Source organism: Podarcis muralis, chromosome 6, assembly GCF_964188315.1.
Source record: "Podarcis muralis chromosome 6, rPodMur119.hap1.1, whole genome shotgun sequence".
Lineage (NCBI taxonomy): Eukaryota > Metazoa > Chordata > Lepidosauria > Squamata > Lacertidae > Podarcis > Podarcis muralis.
Genome location: NC_135660.1, coordinates 41,273,322 through 41,293,291, shown reverse-complemented (window position 1 = coordinate 41,293,291; position 19,970 = coordinate 41,273,322). Strand labels below are relative to the sequence as shown.

At 40.9% G+C, this 19,970-nt stretch overlaps 1 protein-coding gene across 4 annotated transcripts; it reads right to left on the bottom strand.

The window, feature by feature from the left end:
• Nucleotides 1-476: 476 nt before the first annotated feature.
• LOC114597624 (claudin-15-like) lies at nucleotides 477-18,252 on the bottom strand. 4 transcript variants are annotated; one of them, XM_028730635.2, is made up of 6 exons: nucleotides 17,960-18,252; nucleotides 16,883-17,220; nucleotides 3,466-3,630; nucleotides 2,623-2,704; nucleotides 1,954-2,055; nucleotides 477-1,430 (listed from the first exon to the last, which is right to left on the bottom strand). In XM_028730635.2, the coding sequence occupies exons 2-6, from the start codon at nucleotides 17,100-17,102 to the stop codon at nucleotides 1,337-1,339; spliced, it is 663 nt and encodes a 220-aa protein (XP_028586468.1). In that variant the 5' UTR covers nucleotides 17,103-17,220; nucleotides 17,960-18,252; the 3' UTR covers nucleotides 477-1,336. The 4 variants fall into 4 exon arrangements, with proteins under 4 accessions (XP_028586468.1, XP_028586469.1, XP_028586470.1 ...); XM_028730636.2 differs by having other exon boundaries at nucleotides 16,883-17,217; XM_028730637.2 differs by having other exon boundaries at nucleotides 16,883-17,158; nucleotides 17,960-18,251.
• Nucleotides 18,253-19,970: the final 1,718 nt, after the last annotated feature.

Below are 19,970 nucleotides of genomic sequence, written 5' to 3'. Positions count from 1 at the left end.
AATTGTAATGGGTGCCAGTGACTGGTGGGTGGGCAGTGGTGGTGGTAAGGCATAACACACAATAGCTGCCACATCTAAACGAGCAGCAGAAGATATAGGCCCCTAAAATGGTCCCCATCCATGGAAAAGTGGATGGCCCTACATCAGCCTCTGCTACACTCACAGAGCAGCTTTTTGTATCTCTCCTGTTCAGAACAGAAGGGAGGGTGTCTAATCCTGGCCTACAATGGAATGTGGGCATATTTAAGGAGTGTTTGTTCAGCGTAGGGGAGACTGAGCCTGTGCAAACAGAAACTGAGGAAGAAGAGCAAACAAGTCTCTCATTTATTGAGGATATTTACTCGAGACCTACTTACTCGAGATCGTTTGGTGGGGTGGTCACGCAAGCAGCACACTGGCTATCTCTGCCTAAGTTCATGGAAATGTGGGCCCTGATGTCTAACGGTGGGTAAAATAACACACAAGAGAAGCAAAACTTTGTTATAAAGAAGCACAAACTCTAGGTTTATTGAATATACACAAACAGTAAAGATGTTAGCACTCGGTAGAACATACATTCATAAGCAGCAGGTCAAAACATGTAACAAAGGTTCTGCACAAAAAGTCTCTTTGACAGTAGCTCTGGCCAATGAGAGCTCTGTGATGCAATGCCTAAGTGAGGTGAATGAGAATGTTTCCCCTTTGAATCTTGCCTCCATCACAACCTTGGTAGGAGGCCTTAAGCAAATTTCCCTCTCTCTTCCTCAGCCCCTTCCTCCATCTGCAGTGTGGGGATTATCCTGATCAACCATGCAGAACTGTTGTGATGGTTACAGAGATAATATGTGTGTGAAGCACTCTGGACACTCTAAAGCACTATGCAAATACTGTGGTACCAATATTATTAAGGTCCATGATAACTTGTCAGAATCAGTTCATGCCTCATATAGTGTTTGCATATTGTGTGGTTAAATACTGAATCCTTCAGAGAGAGATAAGACGTTTTATTCCTGAAATGATCCTAAGTTTACAGTGTTCCCTAGTACAATGAGACAACATTATGAAAAACTAAATAAATGTAGATAAACTAGATAAAACTAGATAAAAAACACCTCCTGGGTGTTATTCTTTTGTTTTTGTTTTCGGGGGTGGGTTGGGAATATGCTAACATGTTACATATTATTTTTCTTTACTAGGCTAGTTCTCATACACCCAAATGACACTGTAGCTTAAACTATTACCAGAAGGAAATTCTACATATATGTAAAATGTCTGTTGAAAGTGGAATATGGAAATGGGAATGGAGGGCTTAGATGTTATACAGTAATGAGTTAGAACATGTGAAACATTTTAAAATCTAAACGTAGTCTTTGGCAGATGTGACTGTCTCGGACTGTTTGATGTAGATACGTGCATCCTTGCCTTGCCGGGTAGCAGCATACTTGTAGTCTCTGTAATTAAAAAGAGGTGTCAATGTGCTGCTGCTCTCTCATTCTTTCATTCTCTCTATTTTTGAGAAATTTAACTGAGTCAGGCATGTCAAAGTGCAAGTAGATAAACAGGTACCACTCCGGCGGGAAGGTAAACGCCGTTTCCGTGCGCTGCTCTGGTTCGCCAGAAGAGGCTTAGTCATGCTGGCCACATGACCCGGAAGCTGTGCGCCGGCTCCCTCGGCCAATAAAGCGAGATGAGCGCCGCAACCCCAGAGTTGGCCACGACTGGACCTAATGGTCAGGGGTCCGTTTACCTTTACTAGAGGTTACAATCCAATCCTATTCATGTTTGCTCAGATGAAAGTCCTATCATTTTCAGTATTATTTCAGGCATTTCATTGCATATGTTATATATTTTCAAAATGCTTGGAAAGCAATATAAACACTTGGGGTTTGTTACCAGACAAAACAGACAGCTCAATGAAATCTTTAACAATCTCATTGATACTTTTTACTCTTGTAATAGCAATTGGTCAACTACCTGTGTTTTTCTTTGCATGCTGAACATGTCAGGAAGATCCCACCAAGTATAGAAAGGAGGGAACCAGCCCAGCCTAAGTACAGTGCATATCCCAGCTCATATCTGGAAAAAATGATTTTGTAGAAGCATCATTACAATCAATTCAGATACATTTTGCCATGTATTTTTCTAATGTAGTGGCTGCCAGTGGGAAAAACATTGAGTATAGGAGGAAAAAGCTAGGAGATATGACCAGCCGCTCTCCAGGTTATTTCTGCAGAAGGCAGGAGAAATGGGTTTTGTCTCAAATAGATGATCTGCAAACACTGAGGTGGGTCAAAGCAGGGCTTTCACCTACAGTAATCCTTTAAACACCCCCCCCCCAGCAACCTATCTTCCTTTATGGTTGTCAGAGACATTAATTCCTCTGTCCTTTGGTCACATTTCAGCATGACCAACAGACTAAAATAAGGAACTAGGTCAACAGGAAGCAGCAGAATGTTACTGAAGCATGCATTCAAAGTATTCTTATGAATCTCATCATTTTTTGTTAAGAAACGTACAATGCAAAAAAGATTAAAGCCAAATGTTAGTTTCATGTGAGTTTTAACAATGCCTAAAGCCATTTACATATTGCAGTTACTGAACTGAGTTTTTTTTAAGCAACAACATGCAAGTCTGTAAACTTACTTGGTTCCACCATAAAATGAATCAAAAAACTGAGCTGTGATCCTTTCTGCATACCAAGAAATAGCAACCATTGATGAGAGACCTAGGGAAACAATACAGATCCATTTTAATGGAGCGAACTAACGAATTCCACAGCCTTGCCTTACAGAAATAACATGTACGTAAATATAATAAAGTCATCAGCTGATTAATGAAATCCTACTCAGCCTCATGAGTTTCAGCTGAATACTCCATTCAGCTGAGTTGGTTAATTTGCTCAGGGCTGCTGGATGGATGTGTTTCTGCATCATTACATTGTGTTGAATAAGATGGCAATTGAGTGCCTCCCCTTTCCTATTATTCCACTGCTTCTCAAAAAATTTTCTCTGGGTCACATATAAAAATTTGCATGCACCACATAGATTTTTTTTATCAAAAAGAAATGCATTGGAAAACAAAAAGAAACAACAACCAGCAGTGCTTGATTTATAACACAAAACCCAACTACTTTATAATATGATCACGGGGCATCCAGAAAGCATAAAACAATGCAGCTGCATAAGAACATTAACCATTCCCAAAATAGAATTATAAACACATCTTCTCCAGCACTCTGTTCTAATGGCAATTCTGAATCACTAGTAGGGTTGTCCTTAAGATCTCTCATTTAGAAAAGTTATCAATTCATATTCTTCAAATAAAAAAACATTATTTTAATACTATACTATACTGATATGTTTAAATGTTTCTTTGATTGCCCTTGAATCCTCCAGCCACACCAGCATGGTGCACAACATCCTTTGAGAGCCACTGTATTATTCCATTAGCTTTATTTTTTTGGTGCACGGTCTACCTATATCTCACCTGCTAAAATGAAGACCATTCCCCCCAGCATGGCAATTTTTGATTTTGCATTTTCACTGTTGGATCCAAGCTGAGTGCACTTCAAACCAAGCAGTGTCAGCAGAGTCCCACACATACCCAAGATGAGCGAAGTGATCATCAGGGCCCGACATGCTTGAATATAAGCTGCAGAGGAAAGAAAATTTTGTCAAGAAAGGTATCAGTTTCAGCAAAGGACATGTCAAACAGCAATACATGCCCACTGATCCAAATGTGTGGCTATAGAGGCAGATGTGAGATTAACCAGCCCAAACCATGATTCCACCCTAGAGGAAATCTCTCAAGCCCTTAGACTGTCAGAAACATCTTACATTACCCACATGTATGTGAATCTGTCTTTTGGTCTGACTTCTCCTCTGAGAGTTGCCCAAATTCCCCTTCCTCATCTCATACCTGTTTGCATGCTTAGCAACCCACATAAAAAAGGAAAGGAGCAAAGATTGATGCTGGACAGATCTGGAAGTAAATGGTCAAGACTGAATGCAAGCATACAGAGGTGAGCAACAACCAGCATAATAATTCTATATGCAAACATCTCCAGAGCCAGTATGGTGTAGTGGTTAAGAGCGATAGTCTCGTTATCTGGGGAACCGGGTTCGCGTCTCCGCTCCTCCACATGCAGCTGCTGGGTGACCTTGGGCCAGTCACACTTCTTTGAAGTCTCTCAGCCCCACTCACCTCACAGAGTGTTTGTTGTGGGGGAGGAAGGGAAAGGAGATAGTTAGCCGCTTTGAGACTCCTTAAAGGGAGTGAAAGGCGGGATATCAAATCCAAACTCTTCTTCTTCTTCTTCTTCCATCCTCTGGTGGTCATTTTGCCAGTTTAATGTTTGAAGCTATTCTCTCCATCCCATATTGGGTTTGCAAAGCCATTTCTATTTCTATTTTGACTCTGTGTAGCTCAGCAGCATTGACACCCCAATTACTAACCATTCATTCATTCATTCAAATTTATATACCACTTGATTGTAAAAAACCTCAAAGCAGGTTACTAAACAAATACAACACTAAAATCATTAGTAAAAACAATTAAAACATTCAGACTGGGGGCTGGTGGAGAAAAAAACAAAAGCATATTTATGATGTAGTGAGAAATTCCCTAGAATACTATCCACTGGTAAGTATTGATTCATAAAGTAACTTATTAATCCACTGTACCAATGAATAGGAGTTGCAGCACATGATTAATGAATCAAGTGACAAGAACAGGTGACAAATAAATGTAAGCCACATGTTTTCTGTAGCTATTATGCAACTGAATTCTACGCTATCATCTAGCATTATCATACTCTTTAATGAGCGTCTGGTGGTTCTATAATGTAAACTTATCTATGTAGTTTGCAGGTTTCAAACAACAAAGTATATACCTAATCTGCCATGGCACTGCAGGTGAGGGTTTCCTGGGGACACTATCAGGAGGTCCATTCCACACAATGTAGGAATTGGGTCTTTACTGTTGTGGCCCCTATCCTGTGGAATCCCCTCCGCTCGAATGTTAGATAGGCATCATCTTTTGGTGCCTACTGAAGGCTTTCCTCTTTCAACAAGTCTTTCAGCAAGTTGAGGCCTCTGCATCTGTAGCAGAATTGCTTTAAATATGTTTTAAGGATGTTTTTGTTGTTTTGTCACTTGTTGTTTGCAACCCTGGGCTGATTTACGAGGAAGGTAAAGGTAAAGGTACCCCTGCCCGTACGGGCCAGTCTTGACAGACTCTAGGGTTGTGCGCCCATCTCACTCAAGAGGCCGGGGGCCAGCGCTGTCCGGAGACACTTCCGGGTCACGTGGCCAGCGTGACATCGCTGCTCTGGCGAGCCAGAGCCGCACACGGAAACGCCGTTTACCTTCCCGCTAGTAAGCGGTCCCTATTTATCTACTTGCACCTGGAGGTGCTTTCGAACTGCTAGGTTGGCAGGCGCTGGGACCGAGCAACGGGAGCGCACACCGCCACGGGGATTCGAACCGCTGACCTTTCGATCGACAAGCCCTAGGCGCTGAGGCTTTTACCCACAGCGCCAAACGCGTCCTTACGAGGAAGAGTGGGATATAAATTTAACAGCAATAATAACAGGATAAATAGTCCATTTATGTATGGTATGAATCAGCCAAAGTTAGGAATTTTACATAAGAAGTTGTATTTTCTCTTCATTTTAGTGTGGGAAATGGTCATACTCAATGTCTAGGATTCTGAGATAGTTAGGGATCCTTTTCCCTCTCAAGATCAAGGTATACATTTTGTGAGATATGCTGACTGCTTAAATTTAACTTTGCTGTTGGAAAACAACATCCATATACTCTGTCACTTTTGTTTCAAGTAACTAACCATGGTATGTAACCTGAAGCATATGTAACCTGAGGTACCAGGTCTTTGTAGATGCTACTGGTCTTTGTAGACATTTGTAGACATTGAACCAGAATTTATATACCACTTGATTCTAATACAGTAGTACCTCGGGTTACATACGCTTCAGGTTACAGAATCCGCTAACTCAGAAATAGTACCTCGGGTTAAGAACTTTGCTTCAGGATGAGAACAGAAATCGTGCTTCGGAGGCGCAGCAGCAGCAGGAGGCCCCATTAGCTAAAGTGGTGCTTCAGGTTAAGAACAGTTTCAGGTTAAGAACGGACCTCCAGAATGAATTAAGTACTTAACCCGAGGTACCACTGTAGTGTCCTCTTTGGACCTCCATTTTCTGGTGAGGCAGTACCTCTTTTTTGGTCATTCCTAAGCAGCCACCCTACCTCCTGCCTTGCTTTTGGCAGCAAATCCAGAAGCAGTCCAAGGTATAATTGCCACCACAAAGTTTATTATGAAACAGGAGCAAAGCATAACGCTCAATGATCAGATATTTTCTTTTTAAGAATACATTTCTAGTTCTGGCAGATACTTTCACTGGTTTAATAAGGACAGAGACTGTGGACTTGCTTGTTTTGGAATCCTTTTAGTTAAAAGGCTATTTTTAACTCTCAATCTAGCTCTTCCCCTCCAGACTCAATTCACAAAGCACTTGTGTGCAGTCAGAGCACAAAGAAGGAAGGAAGCAGTATTGTCCCTCTAATGGTCAGCAAAATAAAGGCTTTTTTAAAAAAAGAAAAGAAAAGAAACAAACCTGGAACCTCCTTTAGAAAGCAGGGAAGTTTTGAGCAAAATATATATTTAATGGCACACCATCAAAGCAAAGCTACTTTCTTCTAAAAATTAGAACTCAGAAATTAGAAACAGAAAGTAACAAGGTCAAGGACCGTTCAGTTCAATCTTCCAAATAATTGCACAATAATTGCCGCAAGAAGCATGACTAGGCTGCCTCTGTGAACACATGGATCTATGTGAGTACTTTGTATAAAAGGTAAAGTGACACAGGTGGTTCTGTAGCCTAAATTGCTGAGCCTCTTGGGCTTGCTGATCGGAAAGTCAGCAGTTCGAATACACGTGACAGGGTGACCTCCTGTTGCTTTGTCCCAGCTCTTGCCAACCTAGCAGTTCGAAAGCATACCAGTGTGAGTAGATAAATAGGTACTGCTGTGGCAGGAAAGTAAATGGCGTTTCCGTGTGCTATGGCTTCTGTCATGGTGTACCAGAAGCAGTTTAGTCATGCTGGCCACATGACCTGGAAAGCTGCCTGTGGAAAAATGCTGGCTCCCTTGGCCTGAAAGCAGAGATAAGCGTCACACCCCATAGTCAAATTCGACTGGACTTAACAGTCCAGGGATCCTTTATCTTTTTAACCTTTACTTAAAGATACAAAGGGGAGAGGGACCCCTCACTAATGGCTTGCGTCCCATGACTTGAGGCACATTATTTTGCTGAGCAACCAAACCAGCCCACTTTCTCACTGCAGCTTCTGTGCCATAAGCCATACAGTTCCAGGGGGGACTTAAGTGGGGAGCAGGGATTGGTAAAAAAACAGGCACCCTGAGCATGCACAGTGCAAAGCCACCACTGGATACAACCAAACAAAACTTCACAGTTTCGATGATTGGTTGCCTGGACATCATACGGTACTTATTTCCCACAAGCATCAAGGAAGTAGCTATTTAAATGCCCAAATTCAGTTACACCTGCAGGGGGCTACCATAGGGACCAGTGTGCCCACCAGTACCCTCTATGGCAGGGGTTGTCAACCTGGTCCCTACACTGAACACATCCCCATAAACATGTTCACATTTCATTGGATGCCTGGATCAGATACCCTCTCTCCTTTCTGTTCTGAAGAGAGAAGAGATGCAAAGAGCTTCTCTCTGAGAGCAAGCATGGCAATGGCTGATATAGGTGCCTGTCTTTCCATTAATGCAGGGGAAATGCCAACATCATTTTGTAGCCCTGCCTCTTTTCACTCTGAGACATAATGGTCATTTTATCTTACGCCACTCCCCACAGCAACCATTTTGTGAGTGGCACCAACAGCCCTTTCTCAACAATCCAAATGTGCCAACTGACTCAATATGTTTAGTGACCCCACACATGGCAGGAGGGGGAGGAATCCAACATGCTACATCCTGGTCACACTGCTGAAACCACTAGTTGACATGCTTGCGTGGTTGGGTTAGCTCTGGGTGGGCTTGCTTGCCCAACTCCTTATGTAACGTAGGATGCCACATGACCTGTTGCTATGTTGGTGCAAAGCAAATTGTCTCCCATACTATCACAACTATATATATCAGTAAGAACAGGCTGCTACTATGTTCAGTACAGAGATTTGATTGCCCCTCTTATCAGATAGCTGAGTAATATAATAAGCAAGGCAGCAAATGTGTCAGCAGCTACTTGCGTGTAAAGAGTCAACTATGTAATCTCCAAAGCTAGGTAGCTCTCCATTCCTTAATGAAGTGCAAACACTATAAGTTTCTAAAAACATATAAGTAGATACACAAAGAAGGTCCACAGGTCAGCGATAAAAGCACCTACTTTTCACAGAGATGGTAACATCCTATTTCTGGCATCTCCAGGTAGGGTTGGGAGAGAACTCAGCCTGAAACCCTGAAGAGCATCCATAGAAATGTGTGCCAGTCTAAACTTTTCCTATGATTTACTGCTGTAGATCAGAGGTTCCCAAACCTATTTGGCCTACCACCCCCTTTAAAAAATGATAATTACTCAGCACCCCCTGGGAATCTACTTTCTTTAAGCAAATAAACAGAAAGGTGCAGTGACAATTTTGCATTCTTTTATATATCTACATTTATGCCTACAACTTCTTGAAAAATAAGTTAACAAGCAGCTGAATCCCATGCATGTTCACTTGAAGTAACAGTCCACTACGCTCCAACGGCATCCCACAGCCCACCTTCCATTGGCTGAATGGGCAGGCAAGCTGCAATCCACTTCCTGGGCCAAGCCGAGGAAAACCCTTCGCCTCCAGCACAACCACCGGATCCAGGGGAGGCATTGTCACTATCCCACAATGCCACTCAACCTGGCGGTAAGCGCCATTACACAGCAGGTGAAACATGTATGAACGGTTTTTCAAAATTTTCTTCTCTTCTTTATGCTTCCACCGCCCCCTTATTTTTATCTCATGCTCCTCAATTGACCCAGGGCTACTACCACATCCCTGGATCGTTCCAGCACCCCAAAGCATTTCCCAAACACTGCTGTAGATCATGGCATCAGTGAAGTTGGCATAAATTGAAATTATGACCTGTTTTAACCCTGGAACTTCTTATCTGAACCCTGAAAGGCATGAATCCTGACCTCTTAATATATAAAGATCAAAAAAATAATCCTGTGTTACCAGCAAAGTTTAATTATCACCTCCTATAAGAAAGAATGGTGTTTTGTACAGACAATGGAATCTTCTTCCAAAAGTTAAGTCACAATTCAGCAAACATATAATATAACCAACTAGTTAGTCATTTCTCACTAAGGTCATGTCATCTCAACCACAAACTGGGCAAATGGATAGGAACTTGTACGAAATCAGCAATAAAGCAAAGGAATAAAGATTTATCCCTTCTCCAGAAGGTAACACTGGCTCAGATATGCCGACCCATCCTTTTAGTGTCACATGAATTTCAGCCCTGACATCTTTTCCAGTCTTTGGTTTCATGCATTTGTCGATTTTATATGCATTACTTGAGACATCCAAGCCAAGAGTTGCTTAACACCCCTATTAATGTGGATTTGTTGAAATATTTATAGCACCTACAAAGTTATTCAGTTTTGTTTATGAGAATATAAGAACCCAGACCATCTGGCTGCAGGATAATGCTTCATGAGCTATAAAAAAAATCCTAAAAACAAAGGTTACACAAGCAGTGTTAGATATAATGAACTATAAATATTTTTAATCGTTTTATTTACAATAAAGTCTATTTTGGCAAGTCTCAGTGAGATGGCTGAGCTCGCATTTCACCAACCAAGTAGGTCAATGCAAGGTTTGATGGTTGCCTCACGTAGTCTCAGATCACGATTGAAACATAGAGTAAATATATTGTTTCTTACTTTGACGCAGCAAACCTCACATCACTATTAATAATTAGCTCATCTGTGACAGATCTGGCAATGGACAGGTTGCCACAAGGTGCTGTTGGTGCCTGCCCATCAGGAGTGAAGTACAGTAGTCTTTCAGACAACTTCCTGTATGAGCACCATGTAGCCAGCTGTCACTGGCAGTTGCCAAATAGCGATTCCCGAGTGTTAAAATGTTAACATTCAAGCCTTTCTGACATTCAGCTGCAATACAGCAACACGGCACCAAAATAAGAGAGTTATAAGATATATTCATTATACCAGGGAAAGATTTCAAGCAATCAGTTATTTTGGATTTTACTGATACAGCCTGTATATCATTTGCACAGGATTTGTGACCTACTTGCAAGTCGTGGCCCACAGGTTGAGAACCACTGGACAAGAAGGTCAGAAACTGTAAAATGAGGGCAGTCATAATTCTGGCATGGTCTGCTCAAACAATCTGTTATGAGTTTGACTGTCTTTATTACTGTGACTGGGTCCCCATCACTATGGTTTTGCCTGACAAATCAAAATATGGCTTGGACCTAACAAAAGGACAGTGGTGTTCCTTGATGACTGGGGATACTATTGCCCTGGAATGTCTCTCCCACCCTTCAGCTAGTGGGAAGAACAGAGAAATAGACTGGAGCAAGTAAGCATTTGCAAAGAAGGGCACTTTCAGACGGTACACAGAACAAATGTGTGCAGGTGGGAAATTGGTTACAAGTTCCACTCTCAACCACATCACATATTGGATTGATCTTTATTACGGCCATTGGCCCGTCACACGACAGTTTCCCATACCAACATAATGTACTTGAACCTCCAAATTTAAAACCGTCAAAACTTACAAAAACAGACAAGAACCAAAGCAGAACAAAAACAAAAGACCAACATCATACATTACAATAAATTTGTAACATAAACATCACCCTCTGCTCATAAATTAATAGAAGACATCAGTGGTGATATCACCTAGTTACATCCTAAAACATAGATCATGGTTTAAAGGGATTTTCTGAGCCGCACAGGAGTCCGTTTCTCTTCTTTAGGGATAGGACGCTGATCAAGAATCTGGCAACCGTGAGTGATCTTAGGGGGTCATCATCATTTAATAGATATCTCAGTTTGGCTTCATTCGTATCATCGGCAATTCCCTTTAGATATTGAGCAAGGAACTTGCTCCTGGCCGATGAGTGAAAAGCACAATCAAAAATTATGTGATGCAACGATTCCGGTGCCCCACAATTACAATCACATAAGAGGCCACATCACATACATGTTTATGTTTATGAGGTTATACTGTCTCTAAGGGGCTATAGAAAGTGAGAGATTTTAGCCAGAGGTAGCTGAACTAGAAGTAGCCCAGAAGGCTGTGAAGATCCATGCTGTTCATTTGGGGAATCTGATGCAGGCTCAGCAGTTGTTCTACTTCCTGTAAGAAGCTACCATATTTTTCTGTGTATAAGACACCCCCTATTTTTGGAGACTCCAGATTAAGAAAACACCCCTCAGCACTACCTGTGTATAAGATGAGCCCCAATTTTAAACCTAATTTTTTGGTAAAAAAACCCCTACTCTTACACATGGAAAAATACGGTATTTGTTTCTAATATGCTTTGCTTATACATTGTAAATCTCCAGTCCTCTCTTATCCAAAGGGAATTAATCCTTGTAGCATTGCCTCTGCAGAATACTCATGGAAGCCAGAAGTACATTATTTGAAAATGCAGAAAAGCAAGCCTATATATTTTCAGGTCAATGCAGATTTTGTTGAGTGTATGCAAAGCAAAATGCAAATTTTCAAATGTAATGTTACAAAATAAATTTTAATAAAGCCTGATCATAACCCAACACATCAGTGGTGACGAACAAATCCCCCTAAATAACAGGCACACCACTGTGTACAGATATTTTTTTAATAGCTTATTTAAAGCTCAGTTGCTTCTCTACAATACATTGCCCCATTGCCAATGCCAATAATACCTTCTCTATAGATAAATAACCGGCCATCACAAACCTTTAGCTGTTTTTAATAACAGCCAAAAAATGTTATCTTGTTTAAAGCTCTGTGAAGACTATGTGTTACCTTCAGTAAGGGAATGCACTGACACACACTTTACTTTCAATGTGTTCTGATTCATCACCTTTCAGAGCAGGTGGAGAGAGAATCTTGTCCTCCACATATCGACATGCCAAGAAACTTCAAAAATCCTTCACTTTTGGAGCTCAAACAAGCAGTCTGTAATAATCTGACAAGCTCTTTGAGGGAAATGCCTCATTGATGTTATTTTCAGTCAAAATTCACTATTTATACTTTCCATGCACCCACCCAATGAATTATTTCAACTGATAAAGACGTGGACATGTACATCAAATAAAGACATACCAGGAAGTGCCAAAAGTGTATCAAACGCTCTGCAGTTGGAGATTCCAATACTATCTTCCGCACAGCTGTGCCACAGGTTTTCATACAGGCTTGAGCTTGTAATCACACTCCCATGTACGGTGGAGACTTTCCAGTAACTGTTTTTTAAAGTTGCTCCAATCACTACCCAGCCACCCAAGGTGAGTACAAAACCAGTGAGTTCCAAAACAGCAGACATAGTTGAAACTTCTAACAGATATATTATCTATTTTGTATTAAGATGAAATATAAGAAGTATCTCCCCATTAAAGGCCACTTGCTGTCTTAGCTAGTTTCCTCCAAAATGAAGCTACCTTTGATCTTTGTTCCGTCAACTAAATGATAAGATTTGTAGCACATTGCTTTTAATAATTGGAGGCGTGGTTTAAGAAAAAAGTGCTAATTGCATTGGATTTGCAAAAGGACAAATGCTATTGATCAGTTTTTCTGATAAAATTTACGGCATGGGTATTTTTTCACATCTGCATAGCTATCTAATGCTTCAGGTAACTGAAACAATCGCCTCAGAGTGCCTTCTCCTGCTTCATGGAGCCCACTTGGCTCCCTGGTATACTCCAGAGTTCACAGCAATGAAACAAGCTAAGAGACAGTTTGAACATGAGTGGAGAGAAACTCACGTCAAATGCCATCAAACACTGCTGAGGGTTCATCATCAAGCCTACTTAGTGGCAGTGAAGACAGCAAAGAAGGTATACTTGGTAGCCTCTGTTGCAATCCTCATTATGCCATTCAGTACTGTGGGTGCTTTTACAGTCTAGCCCAAAAGAGGTAGCAGAACTGATAGTAGCTTGCTGTGACTTGTTTGCAAAGCATTTTATAGCTAAAATAGCTTGCATTCACTGGGACCTTGACTCTGCTGTTTCAACAGATGGCTCTCAAAGGGTGTCCAGAGCACTGCCTAGTCCTGTTGGATGAGTTTCAGTTGGTAAGGCTCAAGGATGCGGGCACAGTCCTTGGATCAGTCACAGTGACTGCTTGCATTCTAGATCCTTGGCCTTCTTGGCTGATAAAAACTAGACAGTTGGTTGGACCAGGAAGGTTATCAATGCCTCCTTATAAGAGAGGGTGGTCCCTGCTTGCTTGAAGAAGGCAGTGGTAAGATCACTCCTTAAGAAACTCTCCCTGGATCTGGAAAGTCTAAACAATTACTGGCCAGTTGCCAATCTCCCCTTTTTGGGAGAGGTTCTTGAGTGAGAGGTCATGGACCAGATCCAGGCACTCTTGGAAGACATTGATTTTCTAGATCCATTTCAATTGGGGCTTAGGTTCAGTTTTGGCACAGAAACTGCTTAGGTTGCCCTTTATGATACCCATGTCAGCAGAGGCCGATTTAGAGGAGCGTGACCAGTTCACTTGCACTGGGTAAGGTGCTTAGGGGGCACCGCAACAATTCTTTAGAATGGAACACGATAGGCGGGGGAGATTTTTTCCTTGCATAGGGTGCTGCTGAAATTTCAGACCCCAAGATTTTCTACTCTGAGTGGTTTACAAAGCCATTAAAAATACTAAGTATAAATCCAATTTTGCACAACAAAACTAATTTTAAAATCAACCAAATTCATCTCAAACCAGCATATAGAGGGAATAGGAATACAGAAGGGTCTTTACCCGGTACCTAAACACCATAATGTAGGCACTTTGAGCTAGTATGTGTAGGAAAGGGCAATACTTCAAGTAGTCTGGCCCACAAGCCATTTAGGGCACTAAAGATTCAAAGGAGCACTTTGAAATGAACCTGGAAGCAGACTGAGAGTCAGTTCACAGGTGTATGGCAGCACACTGGTGTGATGTGATTATATTTACCACTCCCCATCAATACCTCCAGCCACCTTATTTTGGAACAAATGACGTTTCCAGACCATTTTCAAAGGGAGTGCCACATATAATGCAATGAAATAACCCAACAGGGAGGTTATCAAATCATTTACAACTGTAGTAAGGTGATCTCTCCCCAAATGGGTCATAGCTGGTTAGGTTAGCTTAAGCTGATCAAAGCTGGTCTAAGTCACCAAGGCCAGCTGAGTCTCAAGAAGCAATGCTAGACCTCCCTCCCTACCACAAACTATAAGCCAGCTTCTTTTAGCAAGACTGCAACTCCATCTAAAGCACCACCAGGAACTGGTGAATTCAGAACACTCTGTCTCCGATTCTTCCCATCGTCAGGTCTAGCTCCACCACTACCAGTACAGAGACCCCAAAAGTTCACCTGTGAACAAGCATGTTCCTCAACAGAAAAGGTTGCCCACAATGTGCTATAGGAATGGCTTTGTTGTTGTTTAGTCATTTAGTTGTGTCTGACTCTTCGTTACCCCATGGACCAGAGGACACCAGGCACTCATGTCTTCCACTGCCTCCCGCAGTTTGGGCAAGTTGTAAGGACTGGCTTACTAGCACAGTAATCTAAGGTTACTTACCAATCTGTAGTGCAAATAAATAGTTTTTCTCAATACAGAATTGTGCATGCTCATCCTCAATAAGCTTTTAATCTAGATTGATTTTTGATCCCACTGTTCACAAGCATGGGTGCAGTTACCTGGTGCACATTTGAAAACCCTTCCCTTGTTTAGGTTATCATAGAACTGTACAGTTGGAATGGATCCCGAAGATCAACTAGTCCAACCCCTGCAATGTAGGAATCAAATGGGGATGTATCCACACACACACACACACCCTTGCCTATGCCCCAGATGAAGGTGGAAATGGTAACTGCTATCTTGTTATATGCCCACCCACATCACTGGGCAGGTGTAGATATACCCCCGTTTCTGGGACTGCCTCTATCCGTTTTCAAATGAGCACAATAGGGGATAATGCAGAATCAATATGCATTGAGATTTTCTTTTTAGAATAAAAGTGGCCCATAAAGAAGCACTTTCCAGGAACATTTAATAGATACTAAGTCTAGATTGTGTTTGGACTATGTAGAAAAACAAGATCTGAGTGAGCATTGTCTCCAATACTTGTTTGCAGAATGTTTAATTTGCAAGTCTTAATGATTTACTGATAAGGAAATTGATTCCTTGTTAATGCATCTTCGTCAGGGCAAAATAAAAGCCTGACACCACATGATTTTTATGTTTATTTAACACAGCACAAGGATCAGAGCAGGAGACAAAGTCTCAAAGATTAAGGCATAATTAGAAAGTACTTAAGATACAAATAATGACCTACTCAAATGGTTAATTTATTTATTTTTAATGATCCCTGGATAAACTAAGAGTTAAGATGATATTTAAGTATATGGTGTCAAGTTCCATGGGAAAATAGTGAAAATGAATGTGTCTAGATAAACTATCAGCAACTACACTAATGGTAGCTTTCTTGTGTAAACACTCAGCTATTTATACCACATCCAGAAAAAGCAACTACCATCGTGCTACACATTTATCAGATTTTGTAGAATTAAACAGCAATTAAATACCTCTCAATGAAGTTTAATACAGGAGAAGTGACAGTAACATGTAAGCACTGCATAATGCAAGGGTGGCTAATCCAGATGTAAATGGACTTCAACTCCCACAAGCACCAGCCAGCATGGCCAAATGGTAGGTTATGATGGGAGTCAAATAACGTCTGGAGAGCCACCCACCTGTCAAAATGGCCTGTGGAGTAAGGGCTCAGGAAACAGCCCACCAGCCAAACTCTGTTCCCCACCCTGATTTACATGCTTGTGCAACACTAGACAAAAGGTACATCTTCACTCATGTCTAGAACAGAGCTTCCCAAATGGACCACTTGAAAATTGCTAAACATCTTCACAGACCTGCCTGCTGCAACAATTACAGTGTGATGTGTTAGATGTTGTATGATTTTTAATTGTATGTTATTACCTCTTTCATTTTTTATTCCTTATATCTTTTTGTATTACAAATTGAATTCTAGAAAAAAAATCAATTATGAATATTTAATACGATGGATGCGCTACCGCCCATCTTTAGCCACAGATCTTCATACACATACCATGGACGACATGAAAGAAGCTTGTGGACTACTGGTGGCCCACAGACCATAGTTTGGCAACCTCTGTTCTAGAGACATTAGGGAGGGAGCTGAACCTGGATAATGACTGCTCTAGTATCTCACACCCAATATGTTAACGAAATGTTGCCCAACAGGCAAAAACAGGGATCAAATAGTGGCAGTGATTACCTGGGACATATACTTTGTAAATGTGCATTTTTAAATATTGAAAGGGAGCAGCCACTGACTATGTACATCAGAGCTCCTTCCTTTGCATTAACACTCCTGGAGTGGGACAAATGCATGTAAACTGTACTATTTGTATACAGTACTTCTAAAAATACAAATGTTTTCAGTGACAGATTTAGATTATTGTTGACACAACATTTGATCACATAATATATATGAAAGTTTGTTTCTACAGGCTTGCATTAAAGTTCTTTCCTATGTATCTATAAACACACAATGTCAGATGTTCGCATAAGTAGTGCACAAATTCAGACTAAGAATCCAGCATTTTATGTATGAAAAGTGTTAACTTACTTTCCAAACTGAGCAAGGAAAAGAATTTCTTGCACTGAACTGAGCCCAGAGAAGTAGCTACACAGTTCATCCAGAGACCTTCATAAATCCAGCTTGCAGTAATAAGCGTTGTTGATGGACTAGAAAATTTCCAGCAGTTGGACACACTGGCAACCAGTAAAAGGATGAGACCCAGAAAAGCCAGAAGCAGTGCAGAGATTTGAAAAGCTGACGACACCATCCTTCAATGGCAAGTGAATTTTCAAAGATTCACTCTCAAATTGTGATGTCAAAATCCTATTTTAAAAGTTGATAAGAGACCATGTAATAGTACACTCGTTATATGAGGAATATTTCTGCTGAGAAGAAAACAAAACTGTTAGCTTCTGTTCTAACACAGAATATTCTTTGCATGCTAGGTTAAAAGTTATTATGTGATATACAGCATGGATTCATTTTTAATGCATTTATAGTGGATTTACAGTACTGCTTGCAGAACAGCAGTCAATATTTTGAGATATAGCATATAGAGCAGTATTTCTGATATAAGAATAAAATGCAGAATAATAATAATAAAAATAAATAATTTTTTATTTATATCCCACCCTCCCCAGCCGAAGCTGGGCTCAGGGCGGCTAACAACAATAAAATAAGACAACATTTCAAAATCATTTCATTAAAAAATTACTTCAAAAGTAATTTGAAGAAAAGATGGGAGCTTCAAATACATTTGAGGTGCACATAGCATCGCATGCAGAATAGTAGTTAGAATCAGAACTATTGGGAAACATGGTAAATAGGACAGCATTTCTGGCATAGGAATAATAATAATTTCTATTTCAATATTTGTTTCTTTGAAAAAATAGAGGTGGGTTATGTTTGAGCAGGAAGGAAGAAGTGAGGATTGGGGAAGTAATGTGGCTATATGTTGTTTGCTTCATAAAGAATTATCAGCAAACCATTAATGAACAATTAATTTGCAACTTCCAAATTTATTTTAAAGCCAATTCACTGAATTAACACATTTAAATAATTTTACTGGATTTACTGAAGTGTATAATGTAGATTCAATGTCCTGTATAATATATATGTACTTACTTTTAGGTATCTGTGTTCTGGATTTTCCCCTTTGAAGTTTTTCCAGAGACACGACAGCAGCTTGTGAGGGCCAGTTTTGCCAAACTGAGAGTGAACGTTTTGTAACACTTTAGGACCTTTCCCCCCTGTTCTAAAAATCAATGCCTCCAGCCAGTTCATTGACTTCACCATTGCGCAAGACGTATAGCTGATCCAATGAACTATGTTATTCAAAATGGATCCTGTTCCAGCAGGGGCGAATCGAGGTTTTATTTCACCCATGTCAAAGACCCAGTTTGCCCCATGTGTATTTGCATACACACACACACACAGGCTGGAAACCTCACTGATGTCCATCTGGAGGCTTCACCCGGGGCAACCCCCCCCCCCCCCGGCTAGCTTCCCTGTAGCTAAAGGGTTCTTACAGAAGCTGAATAAAATCACCTATTAGTATTCCTCTAGTGTCTGACCCCATATTAACTTCCAACGTTCCTTACGTTTAAAGAGAGAAGCCATGTGGTGTTCACTAAACATTGAGGACTACAACTCCCATATTCTCTATCTATTGGCTATGCTGACTGGGGCTGATGGGAGAGGTAGTCTCAGATATTTGGATTGTGCCATGTTGGCTGTCCCTGTTCTAATGTTTTCCAAAATAAACTCATGATTTTATCTCAGGGAAATGATGCTGTGAAAAATGAGATTATTCCAATCTGCAAAAACAACATCCAAACTTCAAGTATTTTCAAAATAACCCTCCATATAGCAACAACCATAACACAACTTTTAGAGGATTCTGAGCACTTTATATACTCTAATCTGACTCAACAAGTTTGTAAAACAGGCCAGTGTGTTAGCTCCATTTTGAGAGTAGCTAAAACTGAAGGCCAAATTAGGCATTAGCTTGACAAACATATTGTTCCAGCTACATTTTTGCTAAGATTATGGGGAATGTAAAGTAGGAATGAATTATGGAAGATGTGCCTTTATTTGTTCAGTGATTCTGGGTCCACTGCAAACGTCCTGAGGCATGGACTCACTTAAGTGTTTAAATATTGGTAGGATGCTACAAGTGCAGTACTTTTGGGTTCCAAGTCATTCACTTGGAAGCATTAGTCCTTCTGACACTTCCCTAAAGCCAAGTTTCGTTCTCTCCCTTCCTGTAACAATACTATGTTTATTTTCATTCTCAATGATGGGTATCAAAAAAGAGGTCACTGTTGCCACAGAAATGCTACTAAACTACCTGCTAAAGATCAGATTGTACTCCCAACTTTTTTTATGCCAAGGCTCCTGTGCTTTTAACCATTATACAAAAGCACAAATCTAGCAGAATGGAGATGTGAAATACTCTGCCAAGAGACATTCAGCAGGCACTTTCTGTCTCAACCTTTAAACGCCTGTTGAAAGCTTTTTATTTTATCAAGCTTATGTAGGCAATTTAGGGTGCAGTTTTTCCATAATACTGTACTTAGCCAATTCCTGACTTTGACTTTTAAATATGCTTTTGTTGTAAGGTCTTAGGTAACTGAATAGCGGTTTTAAAATTTTGGAAAAGATTGGAAAATGGAAAAACTCGTGTTCCATTTTCCCCAGTTAAAGCTACTTGACACAGGAAAGAAAAAAAATGGTAAACATCCCCAACTGAAGATCAGCAGGGTAATTGCGATCATTGATTTCCGTCAGCATCTTTTCCTACTTCTGCCATTTACCGCTGCTGCCCACACAATCCATGTCTGCGCTTTCCTTTTCCTATGAGAACATATGAGTGGAAGCTACTGCCTCGAGGAAGAAAAGGCCCTCTGGCAAGGAAGAGGCACAGCCTCGGTGCCCAGTCCAGCCTCAGCGCCTTTGATAAAATGGGGACTGAATCCGGCCAACACCAATTGCTTCAAAATGGCGACAGAAAACCCGAAAGGGTCCCGTCCCCCCCGCCATATGTTTTTAAGCTCTCTCAATAGGACGCCGTAATAATTTTTTTGCCGGAAGAAAGACCGCCCCAACTGAACGACACTGTAGGCCGCGCCGCCCT